Source organism: Pseudorasbora parva, chromosome 20, assembly GCF_024679245.1.
Source record: "Pseudorasbora parva isolate DD20220531a chromosome 20, ASM2467924v1, whole genome shotgun sequence".
In the NCBI taxonomy this organism is placed as follows: domain Eukaryota; kingdom Metazoa; phylum Chordata; class Actinopteri; order Cypriniformes; family Gobionidae; genus Pseudorasbora; species Pseudorasbora parva.
In genome coordinates, this window is record NC_090191.1 from 1,699,082 (window position 1) to 1,718,619 (window position 19,538).

At 44.6% G+C, this 19,538-nt stretch overlaps 1 protein-coding gene across 1 annotated transcript; it reads right to left on the reverse strand.

The window, feature by feature from the left end:
* Window positions 1–3,189: 3,189 nt before the first annotated feature.
* Window positions 3,190–12,743, reverse strand: LOC137049950 (meprin A subunit beta-like). Its single transcript, XM_067428699.1, has 12 exons — window positions 12,710–12,743; window positions 12,556–12,628; window positions 12,341–12,458; window positions 11,933–12,111; window positions 11,585–11,803; window positions 9,712–9,867; window positions 9,405–9,629; window positions 8,895–9,335; window positions 8,581–8,751; window positions 3,796–3,904; window positions 3,460–3,556; window positions 3,190–3,390 (listed from the first exon to the last, which is right to left on the reverse strand). The coding sequence occupies exons 1-12, from the start codon at window positions 12,713–12,715 to the stop codon at window positions 3,190–3,192; spliced, it is 1,995 nt and encodes a 664-aa protein (XP_067284800.1). The 5' UTR covers window positions 12,716–12,743.
* Window positions 12,744–19,538: the final 6,795 nt, after the last annotated feature.

The following is a 19,538-nucleotide window of genomic DNA, read 5'->3' on the forward strand; positions in this document are numbered from 1 at the left end:
TTTCTGGAAGTCAATGCTGCCATCCGCCGTCTACGAGGCTCGGGCCACATTGACTTAGAAAGACTGCAGCTGGGCAGCAAATGCGTTCGCACACCGAAAATCCTCCCCGACTAAGCCCTGCCTGGTGACTGCTTCAGGGGGTCGGGCAGGAGGCTCGGTGGGTACCAGAGACCAGCCTTGAGAGGCTGGTTCCCCTAGTAGAATATCTCGGCGCATAGTTATGTTCCCGAATATATCTAATTGGGCCCTGTGTACCGTGGGCAAAGGGTACAGACTGCAGTTCAGTGTTCCAATACCGGTCATTGGTGTGGTCTGAATTGTGGTGTGCCCAGCCCAGTGGCCGGCTGGCCAGCCCCCTCTCCCGTGGTCGCCTCTTCTGTGGAGTTTTCTGGAAGTCAATGCTGCCATCCGCCGTCTACGAGGCTCGGGCCACATTGACTTAGAAAGACTGCAGCTGGGCAGCAAATGCGTTCGCACACCGAAAATCCTCCCCGACTAAGCCCTGCCTGGTGACTGCTTCAGGGGGTCGGGCAGGAGGCTCGGTGGGTTCCAGAGACCAGCCTTGAGAGGCTGGTTGACCTAGTAGAATATCTCAGCGCATGGTTATGCTCCCGAATATATCTGCTGGGGCCCTGTGTACCGTGGGCAAAGGGTACAGACTGCAGTTCAGCGTTCCACCACCGGGGTTCATCGGTGTGGCCTGAATAGTGGTGTGCCCAGCCCAATGGCAGGTTATGGAACAGGAAGTGTGCTCCCTGATGGTAAAGGAGGTTACATAGTGTATTCCTTCGCCAGACAGGGAGTCCAGCTTTTATGGTCGCTACTTCGTGGTTCCCAAAGAGGATGGAGGGGTGCGTCTATTATTAGATCTGAGGTACTTGAACCGTTCTCTGAGGAGATTCAGGTTCAAGATGCTCACTATCCCATCGTGAGCAGATCCAGTTAAAGGACTGGTTCGTCACGATGGATCTTAAGGCGCATATTCCATATCCCCGACTTTCCTGCCCACAGGAGGTCCTGAGGTTCGCTTTCGGGGGCGAAGCGTACCAATATCGGGTTCTCCATTCGACCTAGTTCTTTCACCCTGCACCTTCACGAAGTGCATGGATGCAGCTCTGGCTCCATTAAGACTCCAGGGCATCGTGTACTCAATTATATCGAGGACTGGCTCATTCTGGCCAGGTCGTACGATATGGCGGTTCGGCAGCGAGATGTCGTTCTGGCCCATTTGAGGTGCTTGAGGGGGGGGGAACTCAACACAAAGGGTGTTGACGCCCTTCCAAGGGACTACGTTCCTGGGAGTCGTATGGGTCTTGACAATGATGCGGGCACAATGTTCCCTGCACGTATCGAGTCCTTACTGGCGGAGGTCTCCGGAGTAGAGCTAGGCCGCAGCCTCACTGTTAAGCAGTTCCAGAGACTGCTGGGTATCATGGCAGCAGCGTCCAGCGTGATTCCGCTCGGCCTGCTCCACATGAGACCCCTACAGTGGTGGCTGAAGACCAAGGGGTTTTCCCCGAAGGGGAATCCCTTCCGTATGATCAGGGTAACGCACAGATGCTTTCGTTCCCTCGTCATATGGAAGAAACCTTGGTTTCTGTCCCTAGGGCTAGTATTGGGAGCATCATGTTGCCGGAAAACCGTTTCAACAGATGCATCCTTTACTGGCTGGGGCGCGGTCATGGAAGGCCGCTTTGTGAGAGGTCTGTTGGGGACCCGGCATTCATCTTGGCACATCAACTGCCTGGAAATGCTGGTGGTCTAGAAGGCTCTGAGGAGCTTTCTCCCGGACCTCCGCGGCCACCATGTCCTGATACGATCCGACAACATTGCCGTGGTATCGTATCATCAGGGGGCTCTGAGGTCGCGCCCTCTGTACAGACTGGCGCATCAGGTCCTCCTGTGGTTCAAGGGGGAACTGGCATCCCTCGAGGTGATGTACATCCCCGGGGAACAAAATCAGGGAGCAGACATCCTGTCAACGCAGGGGCTGAGGCCCGGGGAGTGGCGTCTCCATCCCGAGGTGATGGAGGCCATATGCAAGTGGATCGGCCCAGTGGAAGTGGATCTCGAGAGTCGTCCCACTGTCCACTGTGGTTCTCCCTCAGGCATCCGGCTCCGTTGGGCCTGGATGCCATGACACAGACGTGGCCGAGGCTGCTTCTGTATGCATTCCCCCGAATGCTCTGCTCCCGGGAGTTCTGGAGCGAGTCCGCCGGGAGGGTGTCAGCCTGCTCTTAGTAGCACCCCGATGAACATCCAGAGTATGGTTCTCCGACATCATAGACCTGCTCGACGGCCTTCCATGGCAGATCCCTCTGAGGAGGGACCTGCTGATTCAGGCAGGGGGCACGATATTAAGCCCCCAGCCGGAGTTATGAACCTATGGGTCTGGTCCCTGAATGGGCACAGCTCATAGAGGAGGGTCTGTCAGCAGGTGTCGTTGAGACCCTGCTCAGCTCCAGAGCTCCTTCCAAGAGGAGGCTGTACAACCTGAAGTGGAATTGTTTTCCACTTGGTGTAGAGAACGTGAGGTGAACCCAGTTAACTGTGCAGTAGCTTCAGTGCTGGAGTTTTTCCAAGATCGTTTCTCCGCCGGGGTCGCTTAAGGTGTATGTGTACCCCGTCCACACTTAAGGTGTATGTGGCGGCCATTGGGGCTTTGCATACATCTATAGGTGAGGGACCACTGGGAAGGCACCATTTGGTTGTACGGTTCCTCCGAGGGGCGCGGAGGTTGAGGCCTATGGCTCATTCCAGGGTTCCAACATGGGATCTGGCAGTAGTGCTCGAGGGTTTGGCTGAGGCCCCCTTTGAGCCGCTGGAGCTGGCCGAGGCCAAGAACCTCACGCTTAAGATGGCCTTTCTCCTTGCTATCACTTTTTCAGTCACAAATGTCTAAAAATCTTTAAAGAGGTAAGTTGTAGTCCCTTATTGAACATTTCACTGTTTAATTTGAGAAAACGTCTCGGGTTTTCAATATAACCCATGTTCCCTGAGAGGGAAAGAGACGGAGTGCGGAGTGGCCCACCCGACCGCTTCGCAGACTTCCTGCAAAGAGGCTCCCGAAAGGAGGGCTACCGAAGAGGGCTACCGAAGAGTTGGGGACCTCCAGGCATTGGCAGTCACGCCAAATTGCTTGGAGTTTGCCCCAGGCGGAGTTAAGACCATCTTGTTTCCTACCCCGGGTTACGTACCCAAAGTACCATCTAACACAGTACGGTCGTGGTTCTCCAGGCATTCCATCCCCCGCCTCAGGTGACGGCAGTGAGGGGAGGCTTCACCTTCTCTGCCCGGTTCGGGCATCGAGGATCTATTTGGAGAAGTCTGCCCAGTGGAGGAAGTCAGACCAGTTGTTGGTATGCTTTGGTCCACCCAAGAAAGGGCTGCCTATGAAACAGACTATCAGTAACTGGATCATCCAGGCAATAGCCACAGCTTATCAGGTGCGCAACTTGCCTTTGCCTTCACTCTTCGGTAGCCCTCCTTTCGGGAGCCTCTTTGCAGGAAGTCTGCGAAGCGGTCGGGTGGGCCACTCCGCACTCCGTCTCTTTCCCTCTCAGGGAACATGGGTTATATTGAAAACCCGAGACGTTTTCTCAAATTAAACAGTGAAATGTTCAATAAGGGACTACAACTTACCTCTTTAAAGATTTTTAGACATTTGTGACTGGATTCTGTGACTCCATCCCAGACTTAAAGATGTGACCATATCCAAACAGTATCGCATATTCTGTTAAATCCTAAATTTTTCTATCATTTCTAAGAGAGACCTATTTCTAAAAGGACATTCACCTCACAGCACATGGTCTCTGCTGGGCGCTTGCGTCAGTAGAAATGTTGAAGTTCTTCACCATTGCTTTAGGGCAGGGTAGAGAGTCATTCTGGAGCAGCCCTGAGATATCTGGATCGATACAACATTCATAAAGATCAGACACAAGGGGAATATCATTCCTGACTAATCATCATTTATGGAGCCCGATCAGCCTCTAAAATAATATATTTAGAAAACACTATTTATAAATGCACAAGTAAAAGCATAAATATTTTCCTAAATGCTCACACAAATGCATCTTACCCAAATAAATGTAAAATCTGTAGACAAATATGTATGTATCAATTTTAATTTCCATCACACATTTATGATTATGTTGGAAATCTTCCTCAGGTGGTGGTGGTGGCTGTTTTCAATGCCTGATCAGAAGTTTGGGTAGAGTGAGGGATAATGCCCCCATAAGGTAAAATGCTAGAAAAAGAGTTCCCATTAAAATGTGTGTACATGAAGAACCCGATCATGGTGCTCAATATTTTAAAGACGTGGCGTGGCGCTGAGCTTTGCGTCCGGTGTGCGACCCCTTTAAGGGCGCCTTTAAAATTTGAACACATTCAAATTGACTGCATTCGGTGCTTGTCCACGGCGACTCAGGAAGTTGTTTAAAATCCTGCCGCGCCACCGAGCTCCATCTCAAGGTTTTATATAAAATTTACATTATTTTTCCCTCAAATCATGAATGTACATACTGATTTCACCCTGTGCTACAAGATACACCCATCGTGAAGCTCTTCTGTCAGAAGTCGATTCAAAATTGAGCTTGCGTGTATATAATGTGCGTGTCCGGTGTGAGAACCTGAGATGCGGCGCTGAGCTTTGCGTCCGGTGTGCGACCCCCTTTAGGCACAATCGGCTTAAGAAATTGCATGTAAACGTACTTAAACATGTTCTTTTCCTCTCTAGGCAGTTTTTTTTCCGGTTTATTTATCAATATGTTCTTTTATTTGTGTGATGTTCTGTATTTCGATCGCAGCTTCAACATGTTATGAGATATATATATATATATAGTGATATATATATATATATGTAGTGAACATCAGTTAGGGTGGCATTCCAGAGACCAGTTTATGGCAAGGCCCCTCCCTAACTACCGGTGTGGAAGAAGATGTGCCACACTGTGATTGGACCCTTGGTGAATGAACATAAACAAATGTTCAGCAACATCAGATAAGATGCCAAGACAACTGCCAGACACATCTTACATGGCAGGAAGGGGGACCCTGCACCCACCGCCACCAAGGAGAGGACTTCTCATTGGTCTACAAGTGGATTTTAACCTCCAAACTCATTCCTAAGGTTTAGGCAAGTGCTGCCATAAAATTCCAATTTTTCTTGACTATTCCCCAAAAGAGAGGCCACAGAGGCCTATCTGAATCCATTCATAAACATGTTTGGAGGTCTTAAATGTATATGAACTGCAACTCATCCACCTCATCTTAACACAAAGTACAGTTTATGTTAATGGTTATTGACTGTAAAAACAACAGTCCACGGGACAGGTCCATTAACAGATAAACGAATGCGTGGACGATGACTTAGCTGTTTATTATCAAGTTTGGTCTCTATCTGTTCCATACGATGCCTTTTATATTTTAAAAGAGGTTTGGTAAAGAAATAATGCATGGGTAAAACATTTAAGACACTGTTTTAACATGCAACTTTATGCTATGCAAATGAGTTCCACACTAGGGTGGGCAACACCGTTCCTACTTCAGAACCCAGTGGCCAATCACACTCCAGGACTGGAAAGGCGCCGGATTTCAATCTCCTCCTCATCGGAAAGGGATAAATATGTCCCCCGGGTAGACACACCCTCGTTCTGCGTTTCTAACCCGACGGGGAAGGAGACACTAACAGACACACCACGTCCTGAGCTTCTGACCTGCCGTGGAAAGAGACTATAAGACAGAGGAGGTTAAGCTTTTGCAAGCAAAACCTTTATATTGCTTTCTGCAAACTCTAGCTGGAAAAGGGCTCTCTCCTTGAGAGATCTTATCTGACCTTTAAGACTCCTCCAGCAGCCCATCCAGTCCACCAAGGACCTCTGCATCGGCAGACATTGCCGGTCCCACACGGCTCCTCAGTGACGCAGTCAGCCTGCAAAGGACCCTGTGAAGATTCGACTGACCCAGCTGCCTGGTCCACGTTTAAGGACCCTCTTGGCGCAACCAAAGTTCTGCATCCTGCAGCCCAGGGTGGCAACGGCTACTCGCAACTCTCCGCCCTTCCCACTGCACGCTACCCGCATAACCAGTGGAAGACGTATCTACTGCCAGGATTGATCACCCGACTGTGTGGAACGTAATTATATAAACTTACCAAACCTCTTTCTAGAGACCTTGGCATTAGTTTATACATGCAGCATATGTTTTCTAACCCGTTTAGATAACAGTTACTTGAGGTCAGGTTGTTACAATTAATAGGTTTATTATTTGTTTAATGATAAATAAGCATTTATTTATCACTATGTGCCAGAACCATTAGGTGGTTCCCATAAGAAGCATTCCCATACAATTCTCTTCCATTGCAACATTCTGTTCAACAGCATTGCATTTATCCATTCTGTGTTCACATCATTTATTGGTTTTATTGTTTCATTCATTAATATTTGGTTATTAGTTTACTATCCTTTAGAAGTAGATATCCATTACTAGCATTATTAATCGTTGAAGTATTTACTCTTGCATATCTATTGTTAATAAATTTCATTCATTTTATTACACTGTGTCTTCATTGTGTTGATGATCAAAGACTCTACTGGTTGTCCAGACTCACAAATCCTTCAGATAAATCAGACCAACTCCCTCTAATTTACATTAATTCTGAATTACTGAACAGCTCTTTTGCGAGTGTTTATATAATTATAATTATATATATATTGTTATATATAATTATATATATCCTCAATATTTATAATACATATACACTATAGAGTATATGAAGATAATACAGGTCCTTCTCAAAACATTTGCATATTGTGATATAAGTTCATTATTTTCCATAATGTAATGATACAAATTAAACTTTCATATATTTTAGATTCATTGCACACCAACTGAAATATTTCAGGTCTTTTATTGTTTTAATACTGATGATTTTGGCATACAGATCATGAAAACCCAAAATCTAAAAATAATTGAATATTTCATCCGACCAATAAAAGAAAAGTGTTTTTAATACTAAAAAAGTCAACCTTCAACTAATTATGTTCAGTTCTGCACTCAACACTTGGTGGGGAATCCTTTAGCAGAAATGACTGCTTCAGTGCGGCGTGGCATGGAGGCGATCAGCCTGTGGCACTGCTGAGGTGTTCTGGAGGTCCAGGATGCTTCGATAGCGGCCTTAAGCTCATCCAGAGGGTTGGGTCTCGCGTCTCTCAACTTTCTCTTCACAATATCCCACAGATTCTCTATGGGGTTCAGGTCAGGAGAGTTGGCAGGCCAATTGAGCACAGTAATACCATGGTCAGTAAACCATTTACCAGTGGTTTTGGCACTGTGAGCAGGTGCCAGGTCGTGCTGAAAAACCAAATCTTCATCTCCATAAAGCTTTTCAGCAGATGGAAGCATGAAGTGCTCCAAAATCTCCTGATAGCTAGCTGCACTGACCCTGCCCTTGATAAAACACAGTGGACCAACACCAGCAGCTGACATGGCACCCCAGACCATCACTGACTGTGGGTACTTGACACTGGACTTCAGGCATTTTGGCATTTCCTTCTCCCCAGTCTTCCTCCAGACTCTGGCACCTTGATTTCCCAATGACATGCAAAATTTGCTTTCATCCGAAAAAAGTACTTTGGACCACTGAGCAACAGTCCAGTGCTGCTTCTCTGTAGCCCAAAAGTGTCTTGACCTGGGGAATGCGGCACCTGTAGCCCATTTCCTGCACACGCCTGTGCACGGTGGCTCTGGATGTTTCTACTCCAGACTCAGTCCACTGCTTCCGCAGGTCCCCCAAGGTCTGGAATCGGTCCTTCTCCACAATCTTCCTCAGGGTCCGGTCAACTCTTCTCGTTGTGCAGCGTTTTTTGCCACACTTTTTCTTCCCACAGACTTCCCACTGAGGTGCCTTGATACAGCACTCTGGGAACAGCCTATTCGTTCAGAAATGTCTTTCTGTGTCTTACCCTCTCACTTGAGGGTGTCAATGATGGCCTTCTGGACAGCAGTCAGGTCGGCAGTCTTACCCATGATTGCGGTTTTGAGTAATGAACCAGGCAGGGAGTTTTTAAAAGCCTCAGGAATCTTTTGCAGGTGTTTAATTTTTATCATTACATTATGGAAAATAATGAACTTTATCACAATATGCTAATCTTTTGAGAAGGAACTGTATATGTGAATGTTTATCCACCACATTACCTTTTATTTAAACCTAAATAAGAAAGCCATTGTCTGTTCGTCTCTCAGTTGGCAGGCAGTTTTCGTCGCTTTATTAAAAGTTGTTGCTGTGTGCCATGTGTAAAGGAAAATAAAAATAGTTTTACCCTTCTGAACTGCTGATTATAGTATCGTGGCCCTCCCATCCCATTCACACCTGATTCACACACACATAGATGATTCGACCAATCGCCGACCATAGAGAGATTCGACAATTCGGATTTGAATGTGTAAATCCTTAGTCGGGGACAGCCCTAGTTTTTTGTAAATGTATTATTTCTGAGGCTGATTCGGCTCCATATCATTCTAATAAGGCCCAGTTTGCTCTTAATACAGCAGATAAACCTGTTCTCTGATCTCAAATCCTACCTTGTGTGGTGATGAGAATGATGAGGTCACCGCCCTTGATAAACTCTCTTCTAGTGACATCAGCTGTTGCGAGGAGCTTTATATAGGCTGTTCCACCTAAAAATACAGACTCGCCATCAACGAAGGCTCGAACTCCAGCCTTTCGAGGATTGTCCCAGAAATAGCCAGCACCTGTTAAAAACAAAACAAGGCTTTTAAAATAACCCTAAAAGCTAATAACTTTAGATAATAATTTTGATTCTCATCTAAGTGAAATGTTGCATATAAACACAAATAAAGATGATAATAATATCAGATTGCATTAAAGATCTTACCAGAACGAGTCAGATTAGGGTCAGTGGTGATGCTTTGCTCAAAGGACATGCGCTTCTGAATGTGTGGATTCTGGTCAAGGATCTGGACGGTTATTTGTCTCCATGGACAAGGCCACTGCAGCTTGTCATCATTTACACCAGATGCCAAATAAACAGCCATGTTAAGATCATTTCCATCCACTAATAACAGAGCCCTAAAGCGATAACCATCACTGGAGTAATACAGGGGAATCCTGAAATTGCCCGACCCATGGTTCAGTATCTTCGCAAAGTCTCTTATCTGCCATGTGATGGGACACTCGGTCTCTGAGACATTGATATCATCCAGTGAAAAGCCTCCACTGGAGTTTCCTGCTCCTTTACGGCCTTCAAACACAACTTGGAAAGATTGATTGGCGTTCAGTGGCACATGATGCAGCTTCCAGTAATTCCCAGGGGTCTCTGCAAGAAATGAAGCGGTCAGTAACACTGAGATACAGGCCTATATGAGTGAGTGAAGAAGAGACAGACCTGTGATCTGATCCATAAGTCTGAGAGTTCCTGTGCTGTCTGCTTCATTCTGGTACTCTCGGATCCAGATGTTGAGCTGGTCAGACTGATGCCCGCTGTGATAGTAGTAGAACTGCAGACACTGGACTTTGCAGTCTCTTGTAGGGGTCAGTGTCTTGCTCTCCAATCTGGCTGCGTCCCCCTGGTTTCTGCCCTCAGTGCTGAAGTGCATGAACAAAGACGAGCCTGAAACGGGCATGAAAACAGGTGTGTAGCAGCTGTGGATGGAAGTGGAGCATTTCTACTGACTGACTGTAATAGATCTGACCGTTCTGCTTTCTGCCCAAGTACGTGTGGTCGGTCACATTGATGCCCTTCACGGAGTTCACTCTCTTCCAGCCATAATCAGCAGCAGAACAGACGCTCGTCTGACACAGAGATTCATCATCAAAACTACAGTGGTCAAGGAAAGAGACGGAGGAATCTGCAGTGCACACAAACACAAGGAGACAACATCAATTCATTTCCATTTCAGTTCATCACAATAGCCCTGGCTCTCCCTGACATCAAGTATTGGTCTGGGTGAGGTATTCGGTACGGTGTACAGGAGGGGACATGTTCAGTCCACTTAGTTTTGCCGTGGCCAAAATATATTAACGCATGTGCACCCAAACGATTAATAAATTCTGGCCACGAGATCATTTTGTCGAGGTAAAGTCAGCCTTATGTCGAGGCCTTTTTAATCTAGTCACTGATCTAGTCTTTATTTATTGTGATCATTATGATTATGCCTATTAAACCCAAATAATAAACAACCAGTAAATGGACTTTGAAAAAGACTATTGGATGTGATAGATAAAAAAAAAAGGCATATTCTTTTCACATTTATTGATTAACTTAATTTGAATGCTGTCTATAGGTACCAATGTCTGTCTTGTCCTGTGCAGCACATGTGGTGGTTTTGTCTTGTTTTAGGCCCCATTTACACTGCATGGTTCAAGTGACCCATTTCAGATTTTTTTCCTCTCATGTGGCGCAGATCGGATATGACATGTGAACGAGTAAGCAGTAATAAAACGCATGGATTCCAATATCCTCAGATCAGATTCAGGCCTTACTCATATGTGGTAATAATTATGTTTTGAATCGGATACATGCATTTGCGTCTGCCATGTTAGAGGTCCAATCGAATATTCCCCAATAAATGTGAGTCGTACGTCATTGAAAAAGGGACGGAGGCGAATGACGTCAACTCAGTTGGACAACAACTGCGATCAAAGGTCAGTGTTCTGCGGTTCTCCTGCAGAATTGGGCTACAGTAACACAGTTTTGAGTTGCATTTGGACTGGTTTTATTGCGAAAACCTGCCAACCCTGTCAAGGGCTCTCCTCTGTTTCTCCGCCTTATGAGAGAAATGTTTTGCTGACCATTAAAGATGTGTGGAAAAGTGCAGACAGCAAGACATTGTATACATAACGCATACATTGTCCATTGCATATCCATTGCATATCATGCCATTTAACTTACTTTTCCGGTTAAGAACATCTTTGGCTGTTTCGCCAGTTTACGGTGTAAATGCCAAAATCAGATACGGGAGGCTTTTAAAAGATTACGTAAGCAGATATAGTCATCAAATCGCAATTGTGCATCAAGATCTGCAGTGTAAATGCAGCCTTTATGTGATGTCATGTCTCCGGATCCTTGTCACCTCACCCTTCTTTCATTGTCCTGTGCTGGTTTGATGTAGTTTTCCCCTCGCGGATGTTTTTTATATTTGTTTTATTTTATTATTTAGAATAAAAAAAAAATCATTCTCCATTTGTGTCCTCACTCAGTTTTTCTCCATTACGTGACCCCATTGCTCACAGACACAATATAATGGCAATATGTTAACAATCTTATTTACACACACTTCTTAATTAAAATAAGTATTATAGGCCTATCTGTTTCTGATAATTCCAGGTTGCTGTGGTTGTTTAGGCATTGAACTTGTGTCCATGAGAAATATATATCATTCCCTCAACATATGATCTCGAGGTCATGACATATCATGTTCCCACAAACCGAACATGTCCCCTCCTGATCACCGTAATTCAACAACCCCCAGCGGCAACTGCAACTTAATTTCAGTCTTATATAGAGCTACAAATGAAAAAGACCAAAAATATTAAAGCCTAAAAAGAAAGCAGTCAAATACTCACTGCCTTTATAGAGTTTGTTGAGCTCATTCACATCAGATTCACTCATTTCCATTAGTTGTCCGATCACATCCTGGAACTCAGGACTCTTGGTAATGATCGTGGATCCGTTACCGTTGCTGAAGGTGTTTTTATCAAAATGCATCACAGAGTAATAATCATATGAGGTGCCTTGGGTGACGGACACGTTCCCACTGGATTTACTGAGAGAACTCTCATACCCTGAAAATAAAGACTATAGCAGTTATTAATGTGATGCTTCATAAGGAATGGCTTATTTTCTCTAAGCGCTCTTTAGTAATAATGACACTCGCTACGTAAAGCAAATTAATAATAAAGTGATGTGGCAACCTTTGGTGATGTTTCCATAGTTTATGGTCACATAATCATCTCTGTCATATCTTGTGTGCTGGTGGGAGAATCCCAGTGCATGGAGAAACTCGTGCTCAACAATGGCTTTTATTCCACAGTCCTTTCCAATGGAAAGAGTCTGACCACCAGAAGACGTGCGTCCGATAGATGACCAACACCTGCCAATCCAGTCAGAGATACCAGCACATTCATATAAAAATACCTGTCAAATGATATCCTCTACATCTCATTACAACTATTATAAAAACTAATATAATAACTTTTGACTGGTCAGTAATTAAGTCAGATATTTGACTCTACACGTTCAGTACAGCACAGGCTACATCAGATCAGTCTATAATAATATATCACTAATATTGTTGATGAGTAACTATAATCATACTGTACCCTTCACGACTCTCCACGGAGATGTAAAACTCTTCTGCGGCTCTGGGCTTAAAGTCAATACATGATTTCAGTCTGAACTGCTCAAAGGCTCTCAGAATGACTCCTCTACTGTTCAGACCTAGAAACACAAACTAAACTGAGTGGAAAACAATATAAAAGTTACATTAAGTGTTTAAAAGTTGATGGAAGCGTAAGTGATGCATCAGAAATCTTACTGAGATTGGCACTCAGCTCATAGGGGACGGGAATATCCCACAGATTCCCTGGAATGACGCTCCCTTGCCTAGGCTATAAAGCAGATCATTCATCACATCTCCTGATCTTATATACTGTATATAGACTTTCCTCCATTTATATGTTCAGACTTACCTTCATGATGTCTCCTTCTGTGAGATTTAACCCTAAAACTACAAGAGTATTCAGATCACAGTAAATATGATCCAATAAAACATTAGAAAAAGTGATAGTTCATAAACACAAACAGATAAGTTATCTTACTGCTTATATAAATGTATTTGTGTTCTTGAGACTACAGGTCCTTCTAAAAAAATTAGCATATTGTGATAAAGTTCATTATTTTCCATAATGTAATGATAAAAATTAAACTTTCATATATTTTAGATTCATTGCACACCAACTGAAATATTTCAGGTCTTTTATTGTTTTAATACGGATGATTTTGGCATACAGCTCATGAAAACCCCAAATTCCTATCTCAAAAAATAAGCATATCATGAAAAGGTTCTCTAAACGAGCTATTAACCTAATCATCTGAATCAACTAATGAACTCTAAACACCTGCAAAAGATTCCTGAGGCTTTTAAAAACTCCCAGCCTGTTCATTACTCAAAACCGCAATCATGGGTAAGACTGCCGACCTGACTGCTGTCCAGAAGGCCATCATTGACACCCTCAAGCGAGAGGGTAAGACACAGAAAGACATTTCTGAACGAATAGGCTGTTCCCAGAGTGCTGTATCAAGGCACCTCAGTGGGAAGTCTGTGGGAAGGAAAAAGTGTGGCAAAAAACGCTGCACAACGAGAAGAGTTGACCGGACCCTGAGGAAGATTGTGGAGAAGGACCGATTCCAGACCTTGGGGGACCTGCGGAAGCAGTGGACAGAGTCTGGAGTAGAAACATCCAGAGCCACCGTGCACAGGCGTGAGCAGGAAATGGGCTACAGGTGCCGCATTCCCCAGGTCAAGACACTTTGGGCTACAGAGAAGCAGCACTGGACTGTTGCTCAGTGGTCCAAAGTACTTTTTTCGGATGAAAGCAAATTTTGCATGTCATTTGGAAATCAAGGTGCCAGAGTCTGGAGGAAGACTGGGGAGAAGGAAATGCCAAAATGCCTGAAGTCCAGTGTCCAGTCCCCACAGTCAGTGATGGTCTGGGGTGCCATGTCAGCTGCTGGTGTCGGTCCACTGTGTTTTATCAAGGGTAGGGTCAGTGCAGCGAGATTTGGGGTTTTAATGAGCTGTATGCCAAAATCATCAGTATTAAAACAATAAAAGACCTGAAATATTTCAGTTGGTGTGCAATGAATCTAAAATATATGAAAGTTTAATTTTTATCATTACATTATGGAAAATAATGAACTTTATCACAATATGCAAATTTTTTGAGAATGACCTGTATATAAAAGTTTTACCTTTGTTTATATCCGGAATGGTCTTCCATTTCGTATTAATGACTTTGAGGAAATAATTGAAGACATGAAAAGACACAGAGAGGGAATGAGCATTGTGTGCTTTGAGTGATTGACCAAATGTAACTTTAGTGAAACTGTATGAAAGTAAGATGATGAATGAGCAATCTCCTCATCTGACAGTAATGAGCAGTTAAAACAGGATATTTCATCCTGAACGCTGGAAACATATTACAGTAACTTTACAGCAGATCAATGTGACTGTGCTGGACTTACCAGTTGGCTCCTGAGAACATAGGATATGAACACAAGACAGAAAGGAAATAGATTTAGTGTAAGATATCAGCAGCTGTACATCACTTCAACAATAGCCTTATTCTGACGGTGAGTGTTTTCTTTCACCATCTTGTGTTTGAGATCCACCTATGGGAACGGCATCCGTACCTGACCTCTGCGGAAGCATCCAATTGTCTGACCAGACAGACAGGAGCCTGCAGCAAATGCCCAGTAAGGCCAAACCCCTTACCTATGGATATATATAGTCTGTATGCGCTACTGTAAATTTACTGTGTAAATATCGTCAGATCAGCCTCCGCCAGGCGTGACAGTTCTATTCTGCCAGTTTCTCTTCTGTCTGATTTCGGAACCGCCCGTGCTCTCGCTCGTCTTTCCTGTCCCACAGTTGCCAGCACTAACTTTTCTGAGTTTTTCGCTGGTATGTCGCTTTCTAATTCTTCTGGCGCTAGCTTGTCCCGGGCCTGCCTGGCCGAGTGTGAGGCTCTTATTGCCGCAAAGGATCTTCACCCATTCTGCGTGGATGGATGTGCTCAACATTGAGTGGCCGGCTCCACAGAGAGTAACAGGCCTCTGAAGAGCATAGACTTTTACGCACAGGATACCCCTTTGGGGAATGCTATTTTCTGATAATCCCTCTGTTACATGCCTAGCCGTGGCGCCTCCCCATCCGCACAGACCTATTGTCTCAAGTGAACAGGGAGATTTATCACACACACCAGACTGATCTCATGAAATGGCGTATGTATGACACGGCAATTCGTATGCCATTTTGGCGTGCTATAAAGACGCATAAACGTTTTTTAGCGGATTTATCAACGCCGTTTCATTCTATCCCCCTACACTGCCCCTACCCATCACACACACACAGCCCCTAAACCTACCCATCACAAGAAACATTCTGCATTTTCAAAAAAACATAATTTAGTATGTTTATAAATCCATTTACCTTGTAGACACACACACATATTCAGATACATTTTGAACACGTAACTCAAACGCTTCCCTTAACCTACCCATTTGTGTATTATAAAATCAGGATAACAGGCAGATATGACTGCAGGCACAATTTGTACAGAAAGTACAAATACTCCAAGTGTTCCGAGGCCAAACGATTGATTTGTGTGAAGAAAATCCCCAAAAGCGCTCAGAACATCGACTCCATCCGTCAAAGATTAATAATAATTTTCAAATATTGCCGCCGGAAGAAACGTCAGGTCAGCTTTGACAGCATTGGCTGTCGTGCGTCTCGTGACTAATTGCGTCATTACGTCAGCAGTGATTGTAAAATGCCATTGGCCCTCCTGTTTCTCGTGACTGATCATGTCATTTTTATCATTGTCGTCTCGCGTGTATCATTTGAATCAGAAATATTAACGAGTGCGTGTGTGTTCTGTTCACAAAGGGGCGCGATCATCATTTCAACGACTAAAACATTAAGATCAACTCTGTTCTTCACATGAACATATCGTATGACTTCAGAAGACTTGGAATGCAACATCAGTTAATACTTTTATACAGTTTTTTGGTCGGTTTTTGCAATAAATACATGTGACTGTACATTTTTGCCTGTTACGTGTTTTATATTGTTGAGAGTGGGTAGGTTTAGGGTAGGAGTGGAGTTAGTTGCTCCAAAACATAAAATTAGGCTATACATATTAATTCAAATTTTTTATATAAAATTTTTTTTTTTTTAAATAAGTGGCGGAATCACACGGCGTAGACATACACGCGGAGATGATGGTTCGTTTGGGCGTAGACATACATGCGGAATCACACGGCATACACATACACGCGGAATCACACGGCATACACATACACGCGGAATCACACGGCGTAGACATACACGCGGAATCACACGGCGTAGACATACACGCGGAATCACACGGCATACACATACACGCGGATTCACACGGCGTAGACATACACGCGGAATCACACGGCGTAGACATACACGCGGAATCACACGGCGTAGACATACACGCGGAATCACACGGCATACACATACACGCGGAATCACACGCCGTAGACATACACGCGGAATCACACGGCATACACATACACGCGGAATCACACGGCGTAGACATACACGCGGAATCACACGGCATACACATACACGCGGAATCACACGGCGTAGACGTACACGCGGAATCACACGGCATACACATACACGCGGAATCACACGGCGTAGACACACACGCGGAATCACACGGCATACACATACACGCGGAATCACACGGCGTAGACGTACACGCGGAATCACACGGCGTAGACGTACACGCGGAATCACACGGCATAGACGTACACGCGGAATCACACGGCGTAGACGTACACGCGGAATCACACGGCATAGACATACACGCGGAATCACACGGCGTAGACGTACACGCGGAATCACACGGCATACACATACACGCGGAATCACACGGCGTAGACACACACGCGGAATCACACGGCGTAGACATACACGCGGAGATGATGGTTAGTTTTGGCGTAGACATACACGCGGAATCACACGGCGTAGACATACACGCTCAAAATTCGTATAGATAACACGCCACTTGCCTTTAGAAAGTGGTGTGTATGTTTACGCAAAGTCATGATGTCATGTTGCACACACACACGGACAGGGTAGCTCTCTGGGCTTGGCCTGTGAGAGGACGAACCTAAGCATGCTAGGACTTCCCCTGTGCATGGTGGCTACTATACAGAATGCCAGGGCCGTTTCTACACGGTCCTTATATGGCTGTAAATGGCAAGTGTTTGATGAGTGGTGTGATGGGCGGGGTCTCACTTCATATCAGTGCTCAGTCCCTGATATCTTGTGTTTTCCTCCTAGATCTTATGGATATGGGCAGGCCTTTTTCCACTATTAAGGTCTATCTGGCAGATTTTGACAAGGTTTCGAGGACTCAACGGTTGGACAGCATTTTCTAATCTGCAGATTTATGAAGGGTGCCAGTCTCTCGTTGCCAGTCATTAGGAGAACGATTCCTAAAAGGGACCTCTCCATGGCGCTGGAAGCTCTGTCTCAATTCCCTTTTGAGCCTCTGGAGAATATTTCAAGCTGTCCTTCAAAGCAGTCTTGCTCTTGTCAGTGAATTACACACACTCTTGTCCATCCCTTGATCATTAAATTCTCTCTGGTTGGAGATAAGGTTTTCCTTAAATCTAATCTGGCCTTAATCCTGAAATGTTTCCCTGCATTCACATTGGAGGTGTTGGAGCTGTCTGCTTTTCACCCTCCGCACCTTTCCTCTGCAGAGGATACAAGGCTAAATGCCCTCCATGCATTACAGACGTATGTGGCTAGGACCAGTGCGTTCGGAAGAGTGACCAACTCTTTGTTTCATGAGTCCCTCCCAACAAAGGGGATCCCCTGTCTAAGCAATGCCTCTCACATTGGCTTGTCGATGCTATAATTTTGGCTTATGAATCAAAGGGACTGCAACCCCCAGGGAACATCCAAGCTCATTCTACGAGGGGCTTAGCCACCTCTTGGGCTCTGTTCAGGGGTGTATCACTGCAGGATATGCTCTGCTGCCAGTTGGTTCATGATTATGAGACAAGTCCAGCACTGCCCATGGGGGAGAATGTCTTGTTCTGGCTAATAGGACCTCACTGTGAGTGTATTGGGCAATCTGGGAACTGTCCATGTCTCTCCCATAGGTAGATCTCGAACACAAGATGATGAAAGAGAACAATAGGTTACTTTCGTAACCCCAGTTCTCTGAAACATAGAGTGGGGAGCTTTGCCCTTGGCACCAGCTTTGCCCCGCTTGCAGCACTAGACGCAAATATACTTACTGATGTACAGTAGCGCATGCAGTCTGTATATGCCCATAGGTGAGGGGTGGGGCCTTACTGGAGCACGTTATTTGACGGACAGCTGCATTTTTTATGGACTTCAAACACAACTCCAACTACTGCTGGGATTAACGTTAGCCTGGACTTTTTAAATATAACTCTGATTGTATTTGTCTGACAGAAGAATGTCATATACACCTATAATGACTTGAGGGTGAGTAAATCATAGGCTTGGTTTCATCTTTGGCTGAACTAACCCTTTCAGCATTCATTCTCAACATTTAGCAGCAATAGATAAAGGCTTAAAGCAGGTTGGAACTGTTTTTCTTCGCGGAAGCTTTGCGTAAGAGCTAATAAAATATTTAATCTCGAGACAATATTTTGTGTCTAAAAATTATTTATTTGAGACTAGTAGCCGTGTAATAAGCGGGATAATGTACACCCAGCCGGTTGTTATCGCAGAATAAACCCCTTCAGAGTGACGCTCCGCTTCGCGCCAGGGTCCTGATCACTCTTAAGGGGTTTATTCTGCGATAACAACCGGCTGGGTGGACATTATCCCTTACATATGATTGTGACATTTTTATCCAGTTTGTTTTGTGTTACAGGGTCTGGGTGCCAAAGGCAGGGAGGCTGGCTCTATTTCTTTCTAACGGTGGTGGTGCTTTATTCACTGTGTACTGTGTCCATCAGTAGAGAGTGGTGTGCGTCTGTGACTGTGTGCACTGGTGAAAGAAATGTTTCTGCAGTAGGCAGATTCAATTTCCATTAGCCTGACCCTGCCGGTAAGCCCCAATTTATTGACCCTTGCGTGATTGGCTTCAAGAGCCAAACCCTTATGGCTGGCTGTGTTTTAAATGACTGTTTTTATATGTGATTGAATAAAGTGAATTGTTTTGTACTATTACCCATGTTTCGGAGCATCTGATTGGGTGAACGAACTTGTGTCCTTTGACATTATTTTCCTTGGGTGAAATTCCCAGGGTGGCGTAATGCGTGTATAACTTTATTTAAATCCACCTGAGAGTTACTCTGCTTTATCTATACTATTTATTTTAAGTATTTATTTATGTCTGTGACTTTTTGTTCATAGGACTCTTTTACCATTAAAGCCACTAGTGTTAGCTCTTCGATTCTGTCATTTTGGAGCAATATTCTTATGGTGTGAAATGATGTACTTTGTGAAGATGTGCCTTTTCTAGCAATCTTTATTTTATTTTTTATTTGTAATATTTTTGCTCACTGTCAAACCCGTATAAATCACCTATGTTTCCTAGCTGCTATTAAGCCTTTTTACATTTAAAGATAGCTAATAGACAGAACAAAAGGAAACACTTGATTATATCACTGTCAAGAATGGAATATGTAAATTGTACTTTGAGGAAAATAAGTATTTGAACACCCTGCTATTTTGCAAGTTCTCCCACTTGGAAATCATGGAGGGGTCTG